The 24,886-nt window shown below is 45.5% G+C and overlaps 1 protein-coding gene across 1 annotated transcript in view; it reads right to left on the bottom strand.

Moving 5' to 3' along the window:
- PPP1R21 (protein phosphatase 1 regulatory subunit 21) overlaps positions 1-24,886 on the bottom strand; it is a 105,318-nt gene that overhangs the window by 40,366 nt on the left and 40,066 nt on the right. Inside the window, exons 8-13 of the mRNA XM_077282444.1 lie at positions 15,169-15,221; positions 11,943-12,092; positions 9,319-9,420; positions 9,135-9,223; positions 3,275-3,411; positions 1,454-1,546 (exon numbers count right to left, since the gene is read on the bottom strand). Coding sequence (XP_077138559.1) covers positions 1,454-1,546; positions 3,275-3,411; positions 9,135-9,223; positions 9,319-9,420; positions 11,943-12,092; positions 15,169-15,221 — 624 coding nt within the window. The remainder of the gene's footprint in view (positions 1-1,453; positions 1,547-3,274; positions 3,412-9,134; positions 9,224-9,318; positions 9,421-11,942; positions 12,093-15,168; positions 15,222-24,886) is intronic.

Below are 24,886 nucleotides of genomic sequence, written 5' to 3'. Positions count from 1 at the left end.
CCCCTCCTGTACAATGACGGCTAACACCTGTATAATAGGAGATAACACAATATTCACTATTCACAACAGGTGATGTTATAGCCGACCTCCACCATCTCCCTGCACAAGGACCTCTGCACAGACCACTGAGCATGCCCACAAAACTTCCACAAAAGTCATTAAGACTGAGGCGAAGCAAATCCCTCTACTGCTGTTCAGAGCCGCAGCTCAGGCAAGATGTCTGCCTCCATAACCAGAACAGAAAAAAAAAAATCAATCAGAAAATAAAAACTGTTGACAAAATATATTTTAATTAGTATACCGTTTGCATAGGTAGTGTATACAGTAAAGATGGGTTGGATCTATTAGAGGGTATCAACCATGTGCAATTTTGTTACCATCCTTACATTAAAGGGATTTTCAGCTTTAAACGTTAATAGAACAAATGCTTGATCTGAATAAGAACAATTCATCATCACTTACCAGCAATCTGCAACATGTGACCGCTGCAGCCAATCACTGAACTGAACAGTCTCATTCTATCTAACCCAGCGTAACTCCTGAGCTCAGTGGTCGGCTGCAGGGATCACGTGCTGTAGACCTAGGAAGGTGAATGGAAGGGAGCAGAGGAGAGGAAACGTTAGGGTTAAAGGTGGTTTTGTTACTTTTAAGCACGACTTTGGGCTGTAGTGTTTGATAATACTGGTGTTTTAATCAGCAAGAGATTTTCACTAGAGGGCTAGTAATTCTGCAGCCATATAGTCTTCCATATTCATGGGCACTGTATAACCCCGCCCCCATCACAGATTGGCAGCTTTTTGCCTATGCACAGTGTACACAGAAAGTGGCCAATCAGTGGTGGGGGCGGGGTTTTGCAGAGCTCAGCAATCCAAGATTCCCAGGAAATAAAAACGGATTTTTATCAAAACTGCAGCAAGCGGCCCAGTAAGTGATACATTGCTGGAATCAGGGTCTCTGCCCCTATACAATGCAGAAAACAAACAGTGACAGATTATCCCATTAATGTCTACTCAAGAAAAGCAGAATAGTCAGATCTACTGGATTCAATCACTATGAGATCTAAGTTTATGTTGTTCTTAGAAGAGGAAGCTTATTATTCGTGGAAAGGATTTATTTGGAGAATTTCTTTCCTGTTCCCACCCGGGTGCCAGATCGCGGCTTGTAAATATAGAGCTCGGACCTACGCCAGGAAATCTGTGCGACAGGAGCCAAAACTGCGGTGTGTAAACTAAGCCTGGCCTACTGCCTGGGCCTAACCTGACTGCGTGTGGTCGATGCATGAGCCATTCCCAGAATAAGCTACAAGCACCACCCGGTCCGATATGAATGTCATGGGACAGAGTTGTACTTCGGGATTACAGCTAATAATTGGTTTGTTAAAAAGAAAAAGAAATGCAGCAATCAAGACGACAACTAGAGAGCGTTAATGGATAAATGACTTGTGCGGCATCACCTTTGATAACGTCGTGGAGTCCCCGGAGAGCGTCCGATATCTGGGTCAGGATGGAACCATAGTTGGCTTTCAGTAAACCCTCTGGTTTTGTGCCTGGAGTAATTAGTAAAAAAAACAATTAGATTATTAAAATGTGAACCATGTCATTAATATTGCAGAGAAACCCTGAAGAAAAAAAAAAAAAAATCTCATTCTGCACGACCAAAGACCCTTTATCTCACAAATAAGGGACGCGGAGAGAACGGCGCAGGCTTCGATGAAAGGAGGACTGGAGCGTTAATGGCAGATCCAAAGCGCAGAGAACATTTATGACTGGGAACAAACAGAATTCATTTCTTATGGTTGGAGGGGAAAGTGTCACCAAAATGCTTATTTTTTTATATAAACTGCACAGGAAAAATGTGAATATTAAACTTGTGCTGCCTGCAGTGTACAGGAAATAATATATATATAATATATATATATATATATATATATATATATATATATATATATATATATTAATATTAATCGGGGGAGATACAAAGAAAGTGGAAGTCGTCCCTGACATCCAGTGGGTATGGCAAGGTCAGTCCCTATCTGCACCCTTTCTGGCTAGCAATGAGGGCACTTAAAGGGGATGTCCAGGACGACGATATTTACGACCTATCTTTAGGATATTTCATGAGTAAGATTGGTCTGACACCCGCACCCATCTGGTGTTAGCAGGTCCCGCAGCAGCCGGATGTACATAGTGTGAGGAGCCAGAGCAGCACAGAGCTGGGTGTAGTACATGAGAACAGCCACTACATGGTGTATGGTGCTGTGCTGCTCCGGGTCTGTACATGGTTTACATCCAGCAGCCGATTTCCCCTATAACTGAGGCTAGTATATTATCCCCGGTTACAGGGGAAATTCAGCCTATTAGCTGCATAGCAGAGCTGCCTGGGATTACTAGAACCCAGCAGCTTCTGTTTATTCCCTATGCCCAGCAATCACATGATCACTAGGTCTGGAAGAGGTAATCTGTATAGCGCAGGGTAAACCGCGACCATGAAAACAAAGATATATTAACCCATTACTGCCTTCTCTGTTGGGAGCGCGGCTCTGTTTGACAGGCGTCTCTGGGCTACAGCAGCTACATGATCTTGTGCAAGCAGCTTACTTTGCATTGACGTTTTAGAATGTCAGTGCAAAGTAAAAAGTGTGAGCCACGTCAATATTTATAGAGAAACCGTTATTTTAATTTTTATTACATAAATCAATAGTACACGTGAAAATAAGTAAAGTAAGTACTAAATCTCAGAGAAATCAGCTTTTTTTCCTGCTCCTGGACTAATCATTTTTAATATTCTCAATTCATAGGCAAAATGTGTCTTCTTCAGTGAATATAGATTTTCCCATTACTGAGATAGATGACAGCTGGTGCTCAAAGTTCTATAGGAGAATCTACAGAAGAATGTCCGTGTCTGCCTACAGCAAATCCCCTCTACATAGAACCTTATCAGCACCAACTGTCGTTTATATCAGGAATATGAAAATCTGTCTTCACTGAATGAATAATCAGTTCAGGAGAGGAAAGAATCAGATTTCTCTAATCGAGATACATTACAACGTAGGTGGTCTATGGCCACTGGAGCGGAGCCTGGCGAACATCTCGCTACTCTAGCATCCCCGACATCTCTTCGGATTAGTAGGCCATCTAAATGTCGTGCTTACATTGCAACATAATGACGTCATAGGAACTACTAATCAGAAGAGGCGTCGGGGTGTCACTGTCCTGTTTAAACAAAACCGCGAGAATTGCAGAAGATCACAGATTCTTTAGTATCTCTTACTCACTGGGTAAGGCGAGGAGGGCAATGTAAGTCTTCAGCTTCTCAAACAGTGCGGTCATTCTCTTCACGTCCCGCTGCAGTTCCCTGTTGCGTTCTCGTAAAGCAGCAGTGCAAATGGAAAACTCGGATTCTTCCTCCAAACTTGAGGGGCAAACGTTGAAAGAAAAAGGGAAACAAAAGCTTCCATCAAAACCGGTTCTACACAAAGCTTCTCTCATAGATGTTAAAGGCGGCCGGTTATAGGTGGGAGATCCATCGTGTCCTCCGTTTAGTCTCAGCAGTGCACGTCATTTACGATGGCTGAAAGTGTTGGCGCCCTTCAAATTGTTCCAGTAAATTTACCCCAGAAAATTATTGCAATTACATTGTTTTGTTAAATACGTTTATTTCCTTAGCGTGTATTGGGGGGAAAAAAATAAACTGAAAAAAAAAATTGGCAAATTGGATGTAATTTCATGTAAAACTACAAAAATTGTTTGCACCCTCAACTTAATATTTGGTTGCGTGTCCTATGGAATAAATAATTGGAACCAACTGCTTCCTATAACCATAAACAAGCTTCTTACACCTCTCACCTGGAATTTTGGACCTCTTCTTCTACAAACTGCTCCAGATCTCTCATATCTGAAGGCGCCTTCTCCCAACAGCAATTTTAAGATCTCTCCACAGGTGTTCAATGGGATTTAGATCTGGAGTCATTGCTGGCCACTTCAGAACTCTTCAGCACTTTGTTTCCATCCATTTCTGGGTGCTTCTTACAATACATTTGGGGTCATTGTCCTGTTGGAAGAATCATGACCTAGGAAGCAAACCCAGCTTTCTGACACTGGGCAGAACATTGCGACCCAAAATCTTTGGTAATCTTCAGATTTCATGATGCCTTGCCCACAGTCAAGGTGCCCAGTACCAGAGGCAGCAAAACACCACAAAACATCTTTGAGCCTCCACCATATTTGACTGTAGGTACTGCGTTCTTTTTTGTGTAGGCCTCATTATGTTTTCGGTATACAGTAGAATGATGTGCTTTATCAGAAAGCTCTATCTTGGCTTCATCTGTCCACTAGACTGTTTCCCTGAAGAACTTTGGCTTACTTGCATACATTCTGGCAAACTGCACTCTAGCTTTTTATGTCTCTGTGTCAGCAGAGGGGTCCTCCTGGGTCTCCTGCCATAGAGTTTCATTTCAATCAAAATATCGACGGATATTTTTTGCTGACAGTGATGCACCCTGAGCCTGCAGGAATCTTGAATTTCTTTGAAACTTCATTAGGGCTGCTTATTCACCATCCGGACTATTCTGCATTGCAACCTTTCATTAATTTTTCTCTTCCGTCCAAATCCAGGGAGAGTAGCTACAGTGACATGGGTTGTAAACTTCTTGATTGTGTTGCGCATCATGAACAAAGGAACATCAAGATCTCTGGAGATTGACTTGAAACCTTGAGATTGTTGATATTTTTCAACAATTTTGGTTCTCAAGTCCTCAGACAGTTCTTGTCTCCTCTTTCTGCTCTCCATGCCTAGTGTGGCACACCCACACACACAATGGAAAGACTGAGTCAACTTAACCCCTTTTTATTTGGTTTCAAGTGTGATTTTCAGATTGTCCACACCTATTACTTGCCACAGGTGAGTTTGAACGAGCATCACATGCATGAAAAACAACCACAAAATTGTTTGCCCACAATTTTATAAAGGTGCCAAAAATTTTGTCCGGCCAATTTTGGGGCTTCTGTGTGAAATTATGTCCAATTTTTTTCTGTTTTTGTGTGTTGTTCCAATACACACTAAGGAAATAAACATGTGTATAACAAAAAATGTGTAATTTCAATAATTTTCTGGGAGAAATAATTTATCTTCTGGAACAATTTCAAGGGTGCCAACACTTTCGGCCATGACTGAATGGTAGTCATTTAGCAGAGGTAGCTACAGGGGTCTGTGTAACATGTCAAGGACTCCTTACCCTTTAACACTTATTAACTTGAAATTGCGCCACCCAAGCAGAGAAGTGCAGTGATCACGGCATTCTCTGCTCACCAGTGATACTGACTGTGGTTGGACTCTTTAGTGCAGGGCCAGGAGCACTGGTTTGCAAAGATGTAGCTTAAAGGGGGATTCCCATGGTCTGGAAGCTGCTTCACCCACTCTCAAGCTTTCCTTGAAGACATTACTGGAAGTATTTAGAGGTATATTTATAATTATGAATATCCCTTTAACCCACCATTATGGTATGCAACAGGTAGCCAGATTATCAGGTAGCCTCAGAAGAGTATTTAAAGGGGTATTCCGATCTCTAAGATCCTATCCCAATATATAGTAGGTGTAATAATATTATTAGCAAATCCCTCCAATTAGAAATGTAGTATAGTTTTTCTGATTTGCCATGTCTCTTTCCTCATGTGTAGGCATTGCAGGACCTTAGGTATTCGTGGTTACGACCACTGATATAATGACAATTGGTTAGTTGCTAGTGGTTGTCACCATGGATACCCAAGGTCCTACAATACCTTCACATAAAGAAAGAACCATAGCAAATCAGGAAAACTATACTACATTTCTATTTGGAGGTAATTGCCTATAATATTATTATTACACCTACTACATATTGAGATGGGAACACCACTTTAACCCCTTAAAGTTGGAGCCCGCACCTTTTCCAGTACATGACAGCTGATCTGATCAGCTGTCATGTTACCCTAACAGCCGCAAGTGGAATTGCGATCCACCTGCAGCTGTTAATATGTTAAATGCCACTATCAAACTCTGACAGCGGCATTTTACATGCACGCACAGGAAGCGCGTCATTAATGTCGCCAATAGGCGCCCGTGTCACATGACCGCAGGTCGCTGATGGGTTGGCATGACAACCCAGGGTCTACAGGAGACCCCTGTGGCCGTCATAGCTGGATAGCTCTGAGCGCCGCCCAGCGGTCGGTGCTCATGGGAAGTGAGCATTTCTGCTACATACCTTATCTTGTCAAATGGGTAAAAAAAAAGCAACTTGTAAATTACCCTTTATTAAAAATCTGCCCCATTTCTTTATAACATAAGAATTTTTGAATTCTATAGTTATTTTGCTGATTACCTTAGTTACCGGCAACCTCTGCATTCTTCTAGGAAAGGAGCACAGCGCTTACAAGCTTGTTGCTATTCAGCCTGTCAGTAGGGTTGAGCGACTTTTGCTTTTTTAGGATCGAGTTGGGTTTTGTGAAACCCGACCTTCTCGAAAGTCTGATCGCGTGAAATCGGCCGATTCTACTGTAAAGTCTCTCTCTCTCGATCTCTCTCGAAATCACTGCAGCCCAGACACCGCAGAAACCAGACCGGAACCTATGTCATCACGCTGCCCACACTCCTTAATTGGCTGAAAAAATGGCGGGGAAGGCGTCATACAAAACGCGACTTTGGCGCCAAGATCGCCGACCACGTGGCCGATCCCACGCTGGAGTCGGGTCGGGTTTCACGAAACCCGACTTTGCCAAAAGTCGGCGCCTTTTGAAAATGAACGATCCGTTTCGCTCAACCCTACCAGTCAGTGCTGCTCTGAAGCTGTCTGTATCTGGCCGGCTTCAGTCTGATGCAGCAGAGGCAAAGCCTTGGAGAACTTGTCTTTTGGGTCAGAGACGCAGTATCAATCTTGAGGAGCACATTGTCTCCCTTCCGCCCCGAAGCTGGAAGCTAAGATACATGGGGGTGGTGCGATTATGAGATGATCCCTTTACTTGCAGCTCTTCTGATCTTTACAATACAAGACCAATAACTCCCATTTATTATTCATCATGATCGTCAATCTTGACTTGCATCCCCTGCCGCCATTCTATAATGCCCAGCCTGCCAGTAGATCTGTACTGCCTGGAAATTTGCTCAGCGACAGCCTTACCCAGATCTTACAGAAAGGATTTTCTCAGAGGATGGATAACCATGTCTAAGCCTTTAATGCAACTGGAGTGGCGCTTTAAATGTACGTCATCTGCCCCCGGTCATAAACTCACCCTCCGGCGGCAGTTTTTCGGCACCACTCCGGTCAACTAGTGTGCCCAGCTTCTGATAGTCAGAAGAGATCAATGCAAGTCTATCAGAGCCAGGACGAGGCCAGCTCGAAACTCTCAGACTTGTATTGAAAAGTGACCTCCTGCACCGCTCCATGAAACACTGGGTGCGTCAGCAGGTCACTTTTCATTGGAGACCGACTCTGGGAACCAATGAAGGCAATTGAGGATCAGACAGGGGAATTACACATAAAGCACCACTCCAACGGCGCAATAATTAAAAAAAAAACACAAAAAACAAAGCTGCAGTGGTGCTTTAACCCCTTCACCCCCGGAGCTTTTTCCGTTTTTCCGTTTTCGTTTTTCGCTCCCCTCCTTCCCAGAGCCATAACTTTTTTATTTTTCCGTCAATTTGGCCATGTGAGGGCTTATTTTTTGCGGGACGAGTTGTACTTTTGAACGACATCATTGGTTTTAGCATGTCGTGTACTAGAAAACGGGAAAAAAATTCCAAGTGCAGTGAAATTGCAAAAAAAGTGCAATCCCACACTTGTTTTTTGCTTGCCTATTTTGCTAGGTTCACTAAATGCTAAAACTGACCTGCCATTATGATTCTCCAGGTCACTACGAGTTCATAGACACCTAACATGACTAGGTTATTTTTCACCTAAGTGGTGAAAAAAAATTCCAAACTTTGCAAAAAACAAAACAAAACAAAATTGCGCCATTTTCCGATACTCGTAGCGTCTCCATTTTTCGTGATCTGGGGTCAGGTGAGGGCTTATTTTTTGCGTGCCGAGCTGGCGTTTTTAATGATAGCATTTTGGTGTAGATACGTTCTTTTGATCGCCCGTTATTGCATTTTAATGCAATGTCGTGGCGACCAAAAAAACGTAAATCTGGCGTTTCGAATTTTTTTCTCATTACGCCATTTAGCGATCAGGTTAATGCTTTTTTTTAATTGATAGATCGGGCGATTCTGAACGCGGCGATACCAAATATGTGTAGGTTTTTTTTTTTTTTATTGATTTATTTTGATTGGGGCGAAAGGGGGGTGATTTAAACTTTTATGTTTTTTTTATTTTTTTCACATTTTTAAAAACTTTTTTTTTTTACTTTTGCCATGCTTCTATAGCCTCCATGGGAGGCTAGAAGCAGGCACAGCCCGATCGGCTCTGCTACATAACAGCGATCATCAGATCGCTGTTATGTAGCTAAAATGCAGGTGCGCTGTGAGCGCCGACCACAGGGGGGCGCTCACAGCCACCGGCAATCAGTAACCATAGAGGTCTCAAGGACCTCTATGGTTACAATGGAGGAGCATCGCCGACCCCCGATCATGTGACAGGGGTCGGCGATGCGCTCATATCCGGCCGCACGGCCGGATGCGGTAGTTAAATGCCGCTGTCTGCGTTTGACAGCGGCATTTAACTAGTTAATAGCGGCGGGTGATCGCGATTTCACCCGCCGCTATTGCGCGCACATGTCAGCTGTAAAAAACAGCTGACATGTCGCGACTTTGATGTGCGCTCACCGCCGGAGCGCACATCAAAGCGGGGGTCCCGACATGTGACGTACTATTCCGTCACATGTCGGGAAGGGGTTAAGGGCAGACAAGAGAAGGGAAAAAAAAAAAAGCACTGGCTCATTGGCAGTTGCGGCAGCAGCATTACAGCATAATTTGGCGGAGAGACGCTCAGGAGAGCCGCGGGGATTAACTTTAATTACGCTCTCTGCTGTGGGCAAAACACGGAGCGAGACGGCTTCACATTCCCAATGGCTGCAAACCAAGCCGCCCGCCCTGCAGAGAGAACTTCCAAAATTAGCAAAGCCAACCCCATCCTCGTTATAATGCCTAGTAATTACACGGTGTACCTCTGTAACTGGTAGGGAAGGATCTTCTGCAGGTACGAGACATATGATGTGAAGTGCTCAGAAAAAAACTGCAGCTTCACCGCGGTTTCCTGGAAATTAAATTGGAATCTGACATGTAAATTGGATAGTGATTTATAGGCAGACGGGGGGCGGGAGGTGAAATAACGAGGGCCGGATGGATTACCAGGAAGGTAACGGTGCCTTCGGTGATGCTTTCATACAGCCAGAGCATTCCTTCCTCCAGAGGACGCACGTACGAGGCATTTTCATGAAGGTAGTGAGAGAACTGCAGAAAGAAGGGAAAAAAAACAAAATCAGTGCCGTTAATGGATGTAATGGAGGAGATTATACCTTGCATCATGCATGGTGGATACATCACTGTCCATTATAGAAGACTGAGGAATCACCAAAGCAGATGATCCTTCATTAGAACTCAAAAAAAGAAAGGTAGTTTAATCTCAAGACGGGTCCGCCCTGTGTAATAATCGCATTGTCTTCTACAGAAATCGGCCCCGCAGCAAGTAACGGGGTTAACGGGCAAGACATAAGAAGGTGGAAACAACTGTAAGCAAATACTGCCATCTACTGGTCATTATGCCACAATGCAGGTGCACAACCACTATTCATATACGGGGGGGAAAATTAAAAAAAAATGCAGAAAAGATAAAATGATTGAGTCGTCATCTTCTGTCAAACTGTGAGAAATTGAATTCAGATGGGTTTGCCATTAGCTTGGGGGGACAACCAATATGGCTTCCATACTGCTCCCAGGGGCCTGTCACACAGCTGTCCCAGACTCCTAAATGTCAAATCTGTCTATTTATGCAGTGATACATTCTCTAATGTCACATTACTGCACATACCCAGGAAGAAATGGGAATGTTTCAACAGAAAATGACAGAATAGAGAGGAGGTATAGAGAAAGAAAAGAAAGAAAGAAAGAGAGAAAGAAAGAAAGAAAGAAAGAAAGAAAGAAAGAAAGAAAGAAAGAAAGAAAGGAAGGAAGGAAGGAAGGAAGGAAGGAAGGAAGGAAGGAAGGAAGGAAGGAAGGGAAAAGAAAAGTTAAAAAAGAAACGAAAGATACAGAGAATGAAAGAAAAAAAGAGAAAGAACGAAAACGAAAGAAAGGGGAAAGAAAGAAAAAAAGGACAGAAAGAAAGGAAAGAGAGTAAAGAAAGAAGGAAAAAAGACAAAGAAAGGGAGAAAAAAAAAAGGAAGGAAAAGAAAGGAAGTGTGAGTTTGTGTGTGAGTGTCAGAGTGCAAGAATAAAAAGAAAAAAGGGGAAAAAAAAGAGACAACCGGAGGACGGACACTGACAGAGGAGTGGGGGACACAAGACTGGGAAAAAAAGGCGAGAAAGAAATGTGACAGAGAAAAAAGTAAATAGAGTAAAAGTTGAGAAAGTAAAAGAGACAAGAAAAAAAAGAAAGTAAGAGAAATAGAGTGAAGAGAGGAAAAGAGATGGGGTCACACGGCCATCAATTCTATCATGCGAGAGAATTGGGATGATTATGCAAATGACACTCACCTCAAACTCTGTCAAAGTGTGATCCGATTGTCTCGAATGCAGTGGAGAGGGAGAAAGTAATTTCTCTGTCTCCGCCATTGCCGGACTGCACTCGGGTGATAACAGAGTGCAGTTTGATGTCTCACACACACTCATAGACTTGTATGGGTGCACGTGATCCGATTATCCGATGCAGCATGCTGCCATTGTATTGTATTCTCAAACCAAATTTGCATGAGAAAAATTGCAGAATGAAAAAAAAAAAAAGAGACTAGACAAGAGAAGAGAGAGAAGAGAGAAAAGAAAGAAGAGAAAAGAGAAAGAAAAGAGAAAAAAGAAGAGAAGAAAGAAGAAAGAGAGAAGACAGAAGAAGAAAGAAAAAAGAGAAGAAAAGAGAGAAAGAAGAAAGGCGAAATAGAAAGAAAGATAGAAAAGAAAGAAGAAAGAAAGAAAGAAAGAAAGAAAGAAAGAAAGAAAAAGAAAGAAGAAGAAAGAAAGAAAGGACAGAAAAATAGAAAAAAAAAAGAAAAGAGAGAAGAAAGAAAAAAAAGAGAAAGACAAAAAAAACAAAGATATAATAAAAAAAAATTAAAGATCTAGATAATCATACTTTTTTATTCAATTTAGGGGGAGGGCATGTTAAGCCCCCACCACTATACCACTTTTTATTGTATTTTTATTTTTACATAGACTTATTAGAGGTCAGCAATAAGTCATTTAGTGGGGTCATTTAGTGGTTATATAGTGTTTTTATGAAATTTTTTTTTATTAATTTCTTTAACAATACTTAATATTTAAATAGCTTTTTTTTCTCTCAACAGAAGCCGGGTCATCAACATACATTTTTCTTTTACAATATACAGATATGCATTTTTCTATGCACACGGACCGGTTAGGGTATAGCATTGGTAGCACTGGTCTCCAGTCACTGAGCTAAGACTTTTAGAAATAGCGGTGGGACATTGACCCGAGTACAGGGTCTGTCCATAGTGACAAGGCCCTGAGAGGGCGACCTCCATCCCGGCATTTACGGCAGGAGCGCTGTCCGTCACGTCCAGGTGACATGCAGGCAGTAGCATTGTGCCCGGCTGTAGTGCTCCGTTCTTGCACCGGTGCTCATGTGGGGACAGTGGCAGTATCCGCATCCTCACTATGACACAACGGTGATTTGGGGTGCGCTAACAGCTTTTCTTAGCGTAGATGTACTGTGTAGGCCGGACACAAGTGCCGGACTATCAGAAATAATGGGCACTGACGCCATCGTATACCGTAGGATTTCCTCCTCTGCACATCACACATACCTTCTGATTTAATGGCGAGATGACATCGATGGCAGAGTCTATGGGAAAGATCTGGACTCTCTGTTCTGTGTACGTATGGAAATTAAGCAGGGCAGTGACCAGATCCTGGACAAAGGCCAGAGACTGGCCGGCTAATTCCCGAGCTTTCAGCTGGAAAGAAAGAAAAAAAGTCAGGAGTCATCAATTCATTTTGGTTGTCAGCGAACAAAAAAATGGAGACGATTTGAGCTATTTATGGACAGCAGACACTGTACAAGCAGGGAATTGCAGCTCTGAAGCCTTCAGAATTGTGTGCAGCCCAGGACTAGAACACAAGCAGTAACCCTGTGTGTAGACTGCATGTCTTGTACAGAAAACGTGCCTTTGTGAATTACACATTATCTGCCCAGAAATGGATATTGGGTATTTTAAGATCAAGTCAACACATTGAACTCTCAAGACTCCAGATCTGCAGCTCTGGAAGTGCTCCCACCCAATCTTCTAGCCAACATAATCCGGTCCTCATCACTGTCAACACAAATCCTTACACTCGCCCATTTTTCCAGCTTCCAAGACATTAAATTAACCAGTTTATGGTCTTGTTTTATTCCCGCTGATCCACAGAGTTTTGCAAGTTTTACTTTTTTTAAATCCGCTATGCGGTTCCAGAGATATCGTCCTTTATAGTGACAGCTCATTATTTATGGACTTTGTAATGGGGCGTGTCTTACATGATAATTATGCAGAATAGTCTAAAGACACGCCCCAGAGGATCCCGTGAGCCACGCCCCTGGGTAAAGGCCATAGAAATTAGAGCCAAGTGGAAAGGCCTGTATCTCTGTAACTGTATGGCGGATTTAAAAAAAGTAAAAACTAAGGGGAGCTGTGGAATTAAAATTAGTGCAAAAACTAGAAACTTTTGAGCTTGTGGCAAGTCCACTTTTACGGTAAGAATTGCTGCCCAATATATCTCACTTCTTACTAGGTGCTAAGGTTATTAATTTTATCGCATGATAGAGTATATAGGAATATTTCCTACGAACCACAGAAGCCAAGATAAGATCACAGACATCATACTCTACTGCTGTCAGGACATGGAGAAAGATTACTAGGCATTCCCTTCAAGCCATAGTTTAACCAAGTAATAATACAAACTATCAGGATATGAAAATTCTGCAAAAATGAGGCCACAAACACCCGGAACAGAGAGACGGCTTCTAATGCCAGGGATTTCTTAGGCCAAGTTCACACATCACACATTTGCGATGGAGATTCCATACTGCAAGTCCGCAGCAATTTACAGAAAAATACAAGAAAACGTATTTTTCACAATCCCAGTAACAAGTTCTGGAAAAAACATCCACAGAAAAATGAAAGGATTTTATTATTAAGAATTTCACTGCGGCTTTCACCCTAGGCAATGCTTAGTAAATGGAGTAGGGTGAAATTCGCAAGTAGCACATGTAAAATTCTCAGTGGATCCATAATCAAATCTGCAACGTGTGAACGTAGCCTTATAATAAGGAAGGCTACAGGACGGATACATGAGAAGACAGACAGAAGTCTACTAGAGAGTGGTCTTATAAGGACAATCCCGGTCCCTATACACAAGCCTAGACATCAATGAGGCGGTTTCCCAACTCAGGACTTCTCTCTATTGGCCAAAGTTGAGCGTTGCAAACAAGCAGCCACTGTCATTCATCTGACATCATATCCACAATAACCGCCAACGCCCCAACCTCCCAGGACAAAGGCGAGTCTGCGGGGTCTGCACCTGCCAAATTGTCTATGAAGACATTCAAAGGAATGCTCTGGAGTGATGTCGAAAGCCGCAGCGTATCAATACCATGGTGGTGTACTCCTTGAAAACTTTGCTGACTTTTTGTCACATTCTTTTGTAAAGGAAGAGGAAAACGTGGTAGGGCAGAGGTTGCTACTTCGCAAATAGTTAAAGGCTACATACTCCTTTGCATATTTTATTAATAATTTGCTTCCCAATAGTAAAGTTAAGCAACTTTCTAAATTTGGACTTAATACTTCTATGACTAAGGACTCTTAGCAGTCCAAAACGAGTAAGAATGTATATATTTCTCCATTTTGGATTTTTTAAATTCATTTTATGGAGACATTTGTCTAATGAAGATAGTCTTAATATTTTTTGAGGTGCTGGGTTATGACTTTTCAGACGTTAAAAATGTTCTACCGTATTGCTGTTGCCGAGTGTGTTTAAGTCCTTCATGAAAAAAAAAAAAAACAACATGAAAAACTGAGTGACAGCGGCACTCACCACTGGTATGTGAAAATACAGCCCTTTATGGTGGTCGTCACATGACTAGAGGAGACAAAGAGATAAGTGACAGCTGTTCCGCCCAAGAAGAACGTTGTTTCGCCAGAAGAAGCGTGGTTTATGCGAAACAGATGTTGCTTTCTTACCTCTTTATGTCTCCTCTCTTCATGTGACGACCACAATGAAGTGCTGTATTTTCACATACCAGTGGTGAGTGCCGCTGTCACTAAGTTTTCATACTGTTTTTGCTCACAATTATGTAATGCTTTACCTCAAGATGGAAATCTGCTAGTTACATTTGCCTAAATTAATTCCCAGCGGGGGTGTTAACAGTGCCAGAAATTCTGCCTTATTTTTTTGTAAGTCCTTCATGCCCTTTATGCATTTGAATGATCTGCAGAAATGTTAAAAATCCGTCAGCAGTTCTGTTCAGTTCCGTGAACTCAGCTCTAACCGCTCCCTTCTCTGAGTGTTAGAGATAGCAGGAGGGAGGGATCTGTACACAGATTTCAAGTGTAGAGGGGAGAAAGTATCTATAGTCTTCTTGGACAACACCAAACAAGCTATAGAAAAGAAGGAAAAAATAAAAAAAACAATTGCAGGACAGAAATATGCTGATAAATAAGCTAAGACAGCAGCATCCTGTATAACCACAGAGCACACGCCAAGCCTGTATTACTGGGAGAGACACTCCCACGAGAAAAAAAATCTCAAACTTGCATCAGGCTGCTAACTGCGTATCAGGGGGTGTGAAAATGAATGAATAAACTTTCCAAACTGAAACTTAGTGCAATTTTATTAATGAAAAATACCAACTAACATATGTAAATATCATTTTTGTCAATGGTAACAGGTATAAAACATACAAAAGAATTCAAGCACCTTCAAATAATTCGAAATAGGATGCACAACTGGTAACGGTACAAAAGATGGATAAGTGGAAAAGATATCAGAACAAACCTGATGTCTTCTGCTGTGTAAAGGTACATTCAGGGCATTGAAATAGCTAATTCCTAGTAAAAAAAATAAATAAATTATATAAGCTTGTGAAAGGAAAGAACACATATTAGCAGTCAGATACACTGAGTGGAGAGACAAGGTCAATTACTACACAGGAGACAAGATGGCAATGGAAGAAAGTGTGAACGGATAACAATAAAACCTGGCGCTGCATCGGTGAAGAGCTCATGGCGGCCCCTGACCTTCAGAACTGCTCCTGTAATGGAGCCATGAATACATCCGCCATATAAAATGTGACGCCGGTCATTATCCTGAAGTTCCATCTAATAAACCTTGTGTAAGGCTGGAGCGGACGCTTTCATTCTCCAGATTTCTACAACAGCGTACGTAATTTAGCCCGGCGGGACGTAGAAGAGCCTTGGCAGACTCTTTGCAAAAGGGACTTCATAAACATGGATGGAACAACTTTAATGATGTGTTTCAGCGACATAAAATCTAAGTAAAGTTTGCACCATTTTATCTACTGGGTCACAGACCTTTTGTTCTTGTCTGCTGAAGTCTGGTTGAGTCAAAAGTCACTTAATTCTTACATGCAAGTAACTGAAATCTTCAGACAAATTCCGTACATCACTGTCCGAGTAAGGACCATGACTTTAGGATCGTCCAAGGGTCTCCTGATGGAACTCATAAACCTCAGACACCTTTGAGGTTGTTAAGTTTGGGTCAGAAGATCCTCAATGTGTAAATTACCTACTCGGATTGAGACATACGGAAAAAATACTTGGACCAAATCTGAAGGAGCCTATCTCAAAATCCAACCCAAATTGCAGCATAGAATCATCTCATAGAATGTTAGAGTTGGACGGGACCTCCTGGGTCATCTGGTCCAACCCCCTGCTCAATGCAGGATTCACTAAACTATCTCAGACAGATGTCTGTCCAGCCTCTGTTTGAAGACTTCCATGGAAGGAGAACTCACCACCTCTCGTGGCAGCATGTTCCACTCATTGATCACCCTGTCAAAAAGTTTTTTCTAATATCTAATCTGTGTCTCCTCCCATTCAGTTTAATCCCATTGCTTCTAGTCTTTCCTTGTACAAATGAGAATAAAGATGATCGATCAAGCATCAATCAGACTATGTCGCCAAATCTTCAATCCTATACTTTGTTGGCTGGACCTCCAGCATGTAGCTGGTTTATAACCTGACACATTGCCAGTCAGTCATCATCTGTCCAAATGAGGTATTTTTGAGTCAGAAGTTGGCCCTCTGCCACTGCTTGACCCACAGTGAGGAACCAATTGTTAAGCGGTAACTTCTCCCTCAAATGGAAGACTTTCCCAAATATGCTTAGTTCACCAAGGGGCCCCCCTACTGAGGCAACTTTGCTGGTTGAAACACCAACTGAGGCTATCTCCATACTTCGGCATTTTATGACCTGAGCACAAACCACAATATCTGGGCTGGCCATGGGTCTCCGGACTTGAACTAAACATCATATATACCCTACGAGGGTAATAATTCAAATATGGGGGCCCAACTTTGTGAAATTCATCCCTACCGGATGTCACTTCCACAATGTAATAAGCATACTAAAAAACGTGAAAAGGTCTTCTTTTTGCACCAACCCAAGGGTGGGTGGTCGGGTGCTCCTTCAGGCCCCGGGTATTCTACATCTGACCAGTTAGCCTAATCAAAATTTCCTTTTTGACATCTACTCCCTCAATCATACTCTCCATCTTGCTCAAAGTCCAAAGCTTCATGACCTTCATGAGTACCATTGTGGGCACTAAAAAGGCTCCTCTTATGGTTCCTTGCCCCAAGTGCCCACAACTCGTTCTTTCAAGTCATGACACTAATTTTATGTTATTATACATTACAAATACCTTCGGCAATCTAAAGGTTCAACAATTTTTTTTTTATATCTAGATGTCCATACTTCTCATTGTCAAAACGAAAAGCTGTATGGCTATAATATTTTAACACTATCAACTACAAACTTGATCTCTCCAGACAATATACGAAAGCTGACACCTGACCGCACCGTAGAGATGCATGTCCCGTCAAATATTGAAGCTGTTCCAATACTCACACAATAAAGTTTAATGTTTTTATTGGACTTGTCTAAGTGGAAAGAGCATTGGATCTACAAATTTTTATTTTTTTTTTTAAAGGAGATTTTTGTGTACTCACCGTAAAATCTTTTTCTCCGAGCCAATCATTGGGGGACACAGGACCATGGGGTGTTATGCTGCTGCCACTAGGAGGACACTAAGTAGATAAAAAAGATTAACTTCTCCTCTGCAGCATACACCCCTTCACTGGCTACAATTTCAACCAGTTCGGTAGTAAAGCAGTAGGAGCATGAACAAAAGACAGACTATGTAAAAAAACCAAAAAGTAACAACAAGCCAAACAGGCTAACAGGGTGGGTGCTGTATCCCCCAATGATTGGCTCGGAGAAAAAGATTTTACGGTGAGTACACAAAAATCTCCTTTTCTCCTACGCCTCATTGGGGGACACAGGACCATGGGACGTACAAAAGCAGTCCCTGGGTGGGGAGCAATATGCTAATACCCCATGTACCACTGGCTTGCGGCTAAGGAACTGCCGCTTGCAGAATAGGCCTGCCAAGGGCGGCGTCTGCAGAAGAGAGAGAATGAATGTGGTAATGCTTGGTAAAAGTGTGCAAACTGGACCATGTGGCAGCCTTGCAGACCTGCAGTGCTGACACCTGGTGCCGAACAGCCCACGAAGCGCCCACCGACCGGGTAGAATGGGCCTTGATCCCAGCTGGGATAGGAACACCTTTGGCACGATAGGATTCTTCAATGGCCGAACAAATCCATTTAGCTAGAGTAGCTTTGGAAGCGGGAGAACCCTTCCTTGGCCCCTCTGGAAGTACAAACAGGACATCCGACGTGCGGAAGGGAGCCATCCGCGAGACATACCGACGAAGAGCCCTTACCACATCAAGAGTGTGCAGAGCCTTTTCAATGCGATGGACTGGTGCCGGACAGAACGAAGGCAGAACAATCTCCTCATTGAGGTGGAAAGAAGAAACGACCTTGGGCAGAAAAGCGGGAGAGGTCCTCAATACTGCCTTGTCCGGATGAAAATTTAGAAACGGAGGGCGGCAGGAGAGTGCAGCCAACTCCGAAACCCATCTGATGGACGTAATAGCCACTAGGAAAACTACCTTCCAGGAGAGGAAGGTCAGGGAAACGTCCTGTAGCGGTTCAAAGGGAGTCTCCTGGAGAGCTCCGAGAACTAAATTAAGATCCCACGGATCCAAGGGCATTTTGTAGGGAGGCGCCACGTGGGAGACTCCCTGGAAAAAAGTCTTCACCGGCAACCTATTGGCAATCTTTCGCTGGAAAAGGACTGACAATGCCGAAACCTGACCCTTTAGACAGCTAAGGGCAAGTACCGACTCTAGTCCAGACTGAAGAAACTCCAGTATGGTAGGGATAGAAAATACCAGAGGAGATCTCCCCTGTGCGTCGCACCATGAGAAGAAAATTCGCCAGGTACGGTGGTAACTGCGCATGGAGACAGGTTTCCTAGCCCTGATCATGGTGGAAGACACCTTGGGAGTGAAACCCGCTTGGCCTAGAATCCAGGATTCAATGGCCAGGCTGTCAAAGACAGGGCCCCTGAGTTCTGGTGGTAAATCGGGCCCTGTGAGAGAAGATCCACGCGATCTGGAAAACGCCAGGGGGCGTCGGCGACCAGCTGAACCAGTTCCGCGTACCATGCCCGGCGCATCCAGTCTGGTGCGACGAGAATCACTGGTACCCCCCTCTGCCCTGATCTTCTTGATGACCCTCGGTAGCAGGGGAAGAGGGGGAAAAATGTACGGGAGGCGGAACTGGTGCCAAGGCAAGACCAGGGCGTCTGCTCCGATGGCCCGTGGGTCGAGTGACCGAGCAAAGAACTGTGGAACCTTGTTGTTCAACCTGGATGCCATGAGATCCACATCCGGGGTCCCCCAGCGAAGACAGATCTGCTGGAAAACCTCCGGGTGAAGGGACCACTCGCCGCCCAATTCTCCACCCCTGGAATGTGGATCGCCGAGATGGGCGAATGATTGGATTCCGCCCAGTGCAGGATGTGGGACACCTCGAGCATAGCCGTCTTGCTGCGGGTTCCCCCTTGACGGTTGATGTACGCCACGGCAGTGGCGTTGTCAGACTGAATTCTGACTGGGTGACCCGCCAGAAGGTGGTGAAACTGGAACAATGCTAGTCTGATAGCTCGTATCTCCAGGAGATTGATGGGAAGGCGAGACTCTCGAGCGGACCACCGCCCCTGAGCTGTGTGATGGTTGAAAACCGCCCCCCAGCCTATGAGGCTGGCATCGGTGGTCACCACCAGCCACTGCACAGGCAGAAAAGATCTTCCCTGGGTTAGGGAGGACTTCAACGTCCACCACCTGAGGGTCTTTCTGACCAGTGGGGGCAGGATGAAGCGGCGGTCGAGGGAGGACGGATTGCCGTCCCACGCCAACAGTAGCGCATGCTGAAATTGCGCGAATGGAACCGCTTCCATGGCAGCTACCATCTGCCCGAGAACGCTCATGCTGAATCGGATGGAGTGGGAGACTGGACGGGAAAGACTCTGAGCTCCCTGCTGCAAGGACAAGGCCTTGTCTTGAGGGAGGATGACCAGACCGCGAGAAGTGTCCAGAGTCATCCCAAGAAAAGAGATCCGCTGAGCCGGAATCGGAGAGGATTTCACGGAGTTTATCTTCCAACCCAGGCGAGAAAGAGTATCCACCGTGAGAGCGACGGACTCTACGCAGGCTGGGTAAGAAGGACCTTTTATCAGTAGGTCGTCCAGGTACGGAAGTACCACCACTCCCCTGGAATGAAGAATGGCCATGGCAGCCGCCATGACCTTCGTGAAGACCCTGGGAGCGGTGGCGAGACCGAAAGGCAAGGCCACAAATTGGAAGTGCTCTCCGCAACATGCGAAGCGGAGGAACTGTTGATGCGGAGGAAAAATTGGGATGTGGAGGTAAGCATCCTTGATGTCTATGGACGCCAGGAATTCTCCTTTTTCCATGGACGCGACCACAGATCGGAGGGATTCCATCCTGAAGTGACGAATTTTTACAAATTTGTTCAGCAGTTTTAGGTCCAGGATCGGACGGAGCGATCCGTCCTTCTTTGGGACCACGAATAGGTTCGAGTAGAACCCTTTGAACCTTTGGTCTAGGGGAACCGGAATGATGACTCCGTCCCCTTGAAGTGCCCGTATGGCCTGAAGAAGAGCTGTTGACTTTGATTTTGGAGGGCAAGACTGGAAGAAGCGCGTCGGGGGGGGAAGAAAATTCTATTTTGTATCCGGTGGATACCAGTTCCCTGACCCATTCGTCGGAAACGACTGAGAGCCAGGCCTGGCGGAACAAAAATAAATGCCCTCCTACCCTGTTGGAGCCCCCCGGAAGCCGCAAGGAGTCATTGCATGGAGGATCTATGGGATTCCAATTACGGTTAGGTCTGTAAGAGACCTGGGAGCCTCGGCCACCGCGCGGGCCTTGCCCTGATGCGGAGGTAGAGGGAGTGGAAGACCAGTTGGTATTGTTACGAAAAGGCCGAAATCGGGATTGTTGTTGATACTGAAACGGCCGGGTAGACTTTTGTTGGGGAAGAATTTACTTTTTCCCCCGGTGGCATCCGAGATCATTTGGTCTAGCTTTTCTCCAAACAAACGACCAGCCTGGTAGGGCAGAGATGTCAAAGAGCGCTTGGAGGCCGAATCTGCTCGCCAATCCCTGAGCCACAGGGCTCTTCTAATGGAGATTGCATTCGCGGCTGCCTGTGCCGCGCAATTGGCTGCGTCTATTGAGGCATTGTCTACGAAGTCCCCAGCCTGGGCTACCTGGTTAGCCAGGTTGACCGCTTCTGGAGGCAAGTCTCTAACTTGCATGGTTGTGGAAAGCGACTCGGCCCAAGCGACCATAGCCTTAGCCACCCAGGAGGCAGCGAAGGATGGGAAGAGGGAGGCTCCTGTGGCCTCGAAGACGGAGCGAACCAGATAATCAATCTGGCGGTCAGAGGGGCTCTTAACAGAGGAGCCATCTGACAGAGATAGGATGATTTTGGAAGTGAGATGTGACACAGCAGGGTCGACTGATGGGGACTGCAGCCAGTCCTTGATTAGGTCCTGAGAAAAAGGATATTTGGCCTCTATGGGCTTTTGACCCATGAAGCGTTTATCGGGACGATCCCTATGTTTTTGTACAATTTCCTTGAACTCAGGATGAGTGACAAAAACCTTTTGGACACGTTTAGTCTTTTTGAACGACACCACGTGTTTTCGGGCGTAGATATGGATTCCTCGTTCACCTTCAGGGTCTGGTTAACCGCCTCTATGAGAGAGTAGAGTGTCTCTTGAGAGGGGGAGAAATTCTGAACGTAGGAATCGTCGGACTCATATTCAGAATCGTTCAGGTTGTCTGGAGAAGGGGACCGGGAAGCGGAGGTCGCCGACGCTGAAAAACCAACTGGCCCGTGGTCAGGGGATGGAACATGGACCAGTTTTCTGGAACCCCGAGAAGGAGGAGATAGAGTACGCCCCCTGCTGGTGGACGGATCCGTACCGTCGCCCGAATCCACCGCGGACTGACCTGAAGGGGGGCCCTGGAGGGAATCAACCGCCCTGACTAGTAAATCCATAGATCGTGTCAGAGAAGCTGCCCACTCAGGGAGACCAGGCTCCACAGGGTCGTCGGCGGCGGCAACGGCGGCGGTATCGGCGGGAGGCGGCTGCACAGAGGCCGGGACACAATCCGCACACAAAGGACTAGTGTGAGCTCGGGGCAGGGCCGCATTGCAAGTGGCACATACAGTGAAAAATACTGTGTGCTTCTTGTTACCCCTTTTAGTCTCCTTGGATTGAGACAGTGTCTTTGGAGACAGAGCGGGCAGTATACGCAGGGAAGGGGTTAAGCTTTCTTGAAGGAGCTTACCCACGGTCCTGTGCCTGTGTCCCCGGGGAGGAATTAGCCGTGGCGGTTCTCTGGAGTGCTGTGGACGCGTGGGCTCCTTGCAGGGAGAGGGAACAGTATGGCCCCCGAGATCTGCAGGGCGCTTCTCGTCCCAGATGAGAAGCGCCGATATAGGGGGTGGGGTTACGGCTGTGGGGGGATCTGCCCACTGCGGCCTACTCCGGATGAAAAAGCCGGGGACTAAATTTTCGGGCACCGCCGGCGATGCGCGGCGGCGGCCGCGACGGAGCGCTGCCGAGCACCGCTGACCCCCGGCGCCTCTCCCCGGGGACCCAGACCGCATCGCTGCCGCACAAGGGGGAGCAGGGAAGGTATGTACTCACAGTGTCACAGTCTGTCACTGTGAGGGTGCGCGCTCAATCCATGCACCCTGGATGGGGGATGGAGAGGCCCCTGATGCATCTTCGTCTGTCCCCCAAAGGGGTTTGTCTTGGGGCTGTGGCACATCTTCCTCTGTCATGCCCCGTAGAGGTACATGAGAGCAGTGCTCTATGTGTTCGCCGTCTTGCAGGGAGGAAGGGTGGGGGTGGGGGGAAATCGGGACCAAGTAGGAACCGTTGCCCCAGTACAAACTTTTCGTGCCCCAGACGTCGCAGGAGAGGGACGGGGAGGTATACTCGCCTGTTGCTGGTTCGGGGGAGAGCGGGCCCTATAAAAGGGATCCGTCGCCCCCTTCACTCCGTTGAATAAAAAATAAAAATTTACAGAAAAATAAAAATTAAAATAAGAAAGTTGGGGTCTGAAAACAGACCCAAATGCCTCCTACAGACACTAAGGCTACTTTCACACTAGCGTTAACTGCATTACGTCGCAAATCCGTTTTTTGCCGAAAAAACGGATGCGTCAAAAAAAGTGAAAAACGTATGCAACGCATACAGCATTTCGACGGATCCGTCGCAAATCTGCTAAACGTTTCCGTCGAAATACTGGATGCGTTGCATACGTTGCATCCGTTTTTACCATCCGTTGCATCCGTTTTTACGACGGATCCGTTTTTAAAATGGGAGGCTCCCAAATTTGATTGGCTACTGGAAAATATGGAAAACTATATAGTTACTGTTTTTACAGCCCATCTTTGAGGGTTTTAGTTTTGTGGCAGCGATGGAAGGTGTTCTTGTGAGGATTGCTAGTTTGGTTACCGACGTTATCTTTGAGACGAATCGCCTGGATATCATAGTGCGGGAGAAGGAGGCGGCAGCGGAAAGACGTAGGATGCTTCTGCAGCAACGGAGACGGAGGCGACTCTGGATACATCCGATTAATGAACTACGGATGATGATAAAGGGATCCAAACCCTAACCCTACCCCTAACCTCACACCTAACCGTTTAATGAACATTTTCTGACAGTCATAATGCCACGTATTTCAGTGCCACGTATTTAAGTGCCACGTACTATAAATACTATAACCACGTGGTTATACGTGGCACTGAAATATCGTGGCACGTAAATACGTGGCACTTAAATGCGTGGCACTGAAATATTGTGGCATTTACGTGAAATACGTGGCACTTATATACGTGGCACCTATATACGTGCCACGTACATAGGTGCCACGTACATAGGTGCCACGTACATAGTTGCCACGTACATAAGTGCCACGTATTTCACGTAAATGCCACGATATTTCAGTGCCATGTATTTCAGTGCCACGCATTTAAGTGCCACGTATTTACGTGCCACGATATTTCAGTGCCACGTATAACCACGTGGTTATAGTATTTATAGTACGTGGCACTTAAATACGTGGCACCTATATACATGGCACTCAAGTACGTGGCACTTAAGTACGTGGCCATATATGTGGGGTTGAAGGCCCAGGCCAGGTTTATATAGATTTGGGGGTGTCTGGCCAATTGGCAACAAAATCCAGCTTCTGAGCATGCTCAGTGTAAAAAAACGTATTGCAGCGCTGCATTGCATCGTACGACGTGTCCCGACGCATCCGTCGCTCATAGGCTTCCATTGTAGCCAACGACGCATGCCGCAGGATGCGTCGCGACACGTTTTTTAGGCGGAGACAAAAAACGTTACAAGCAACGTTTTTTGCCGACGACGTGTCGCCAAATTTCGACGCATCCGTCGTACGACGCACACGACGTATGCCAATCCGTCGCAATACGTCGCCAATACAAGTCTATGGGGAAAAAACGCATCCAGCAAAAACTTTTGCTGGATGCGTTTTTTCTGAAAAAAGACGTTTTGAGACGGTTTGCAGTTAACGCTAGTGTGAAAGGCTACTTTCACACTAGCGTTAACTGCAATACGTCGCAAATGCGTCGTTTTGCCGAAAATACGCATCCAGCAAAAGTTCTTGCTGGATACGTTTTTTCGTCATAGACTAACATTAGCGACGCATTTGCGACGCATTGCCAAACGTTGCGTCCGTTTTGCGACGCTTGGGCGTGTGGTAGCGGACCGTCGGGAGAAAAAAACGTTACATGTAACGTTTTTTGCTCCCGACGGTCCGCTTTTTCCGACCGCGCATGCGCGGCCGGAACTCCGCCCCCACCTCCCCGCACTTCCCCGCACCTCACAATGGGGCAGCGGATGCGTGGGAAAAATGCATCCGCTGCCCCCGTTGTGCGGCGGAGACCACGCTAGCGTCGGGAACGTCGGCCCGACGCACAGCGACGGGTTGTTCCCGACGCTAGTGTGAAAGTAGCCTAAGCAAGAACTGGTTGAAATTGTAGCCAGTGAAGGG

Source organism: Ranitomeya variabilis, chromosome 2 (assembly GCF_051348905.1).
Source record: "Ranitomeya variabilis isolate aRanVar5 chromosome 2, aRanVar5.hap1, whole genome shotgun sequence".
Classification (NCBI taxonomy): Eukaryota; Metazoa; Chordata; class Amphibia; order Anura; family Dendrobatidae; genus Ranitomeya; species Ranitomeya variabilis.
Note: the sequence above shows the minus strand (reverse complement) of the source record. Positions and strands in the feature narration are given on the sequence as shown.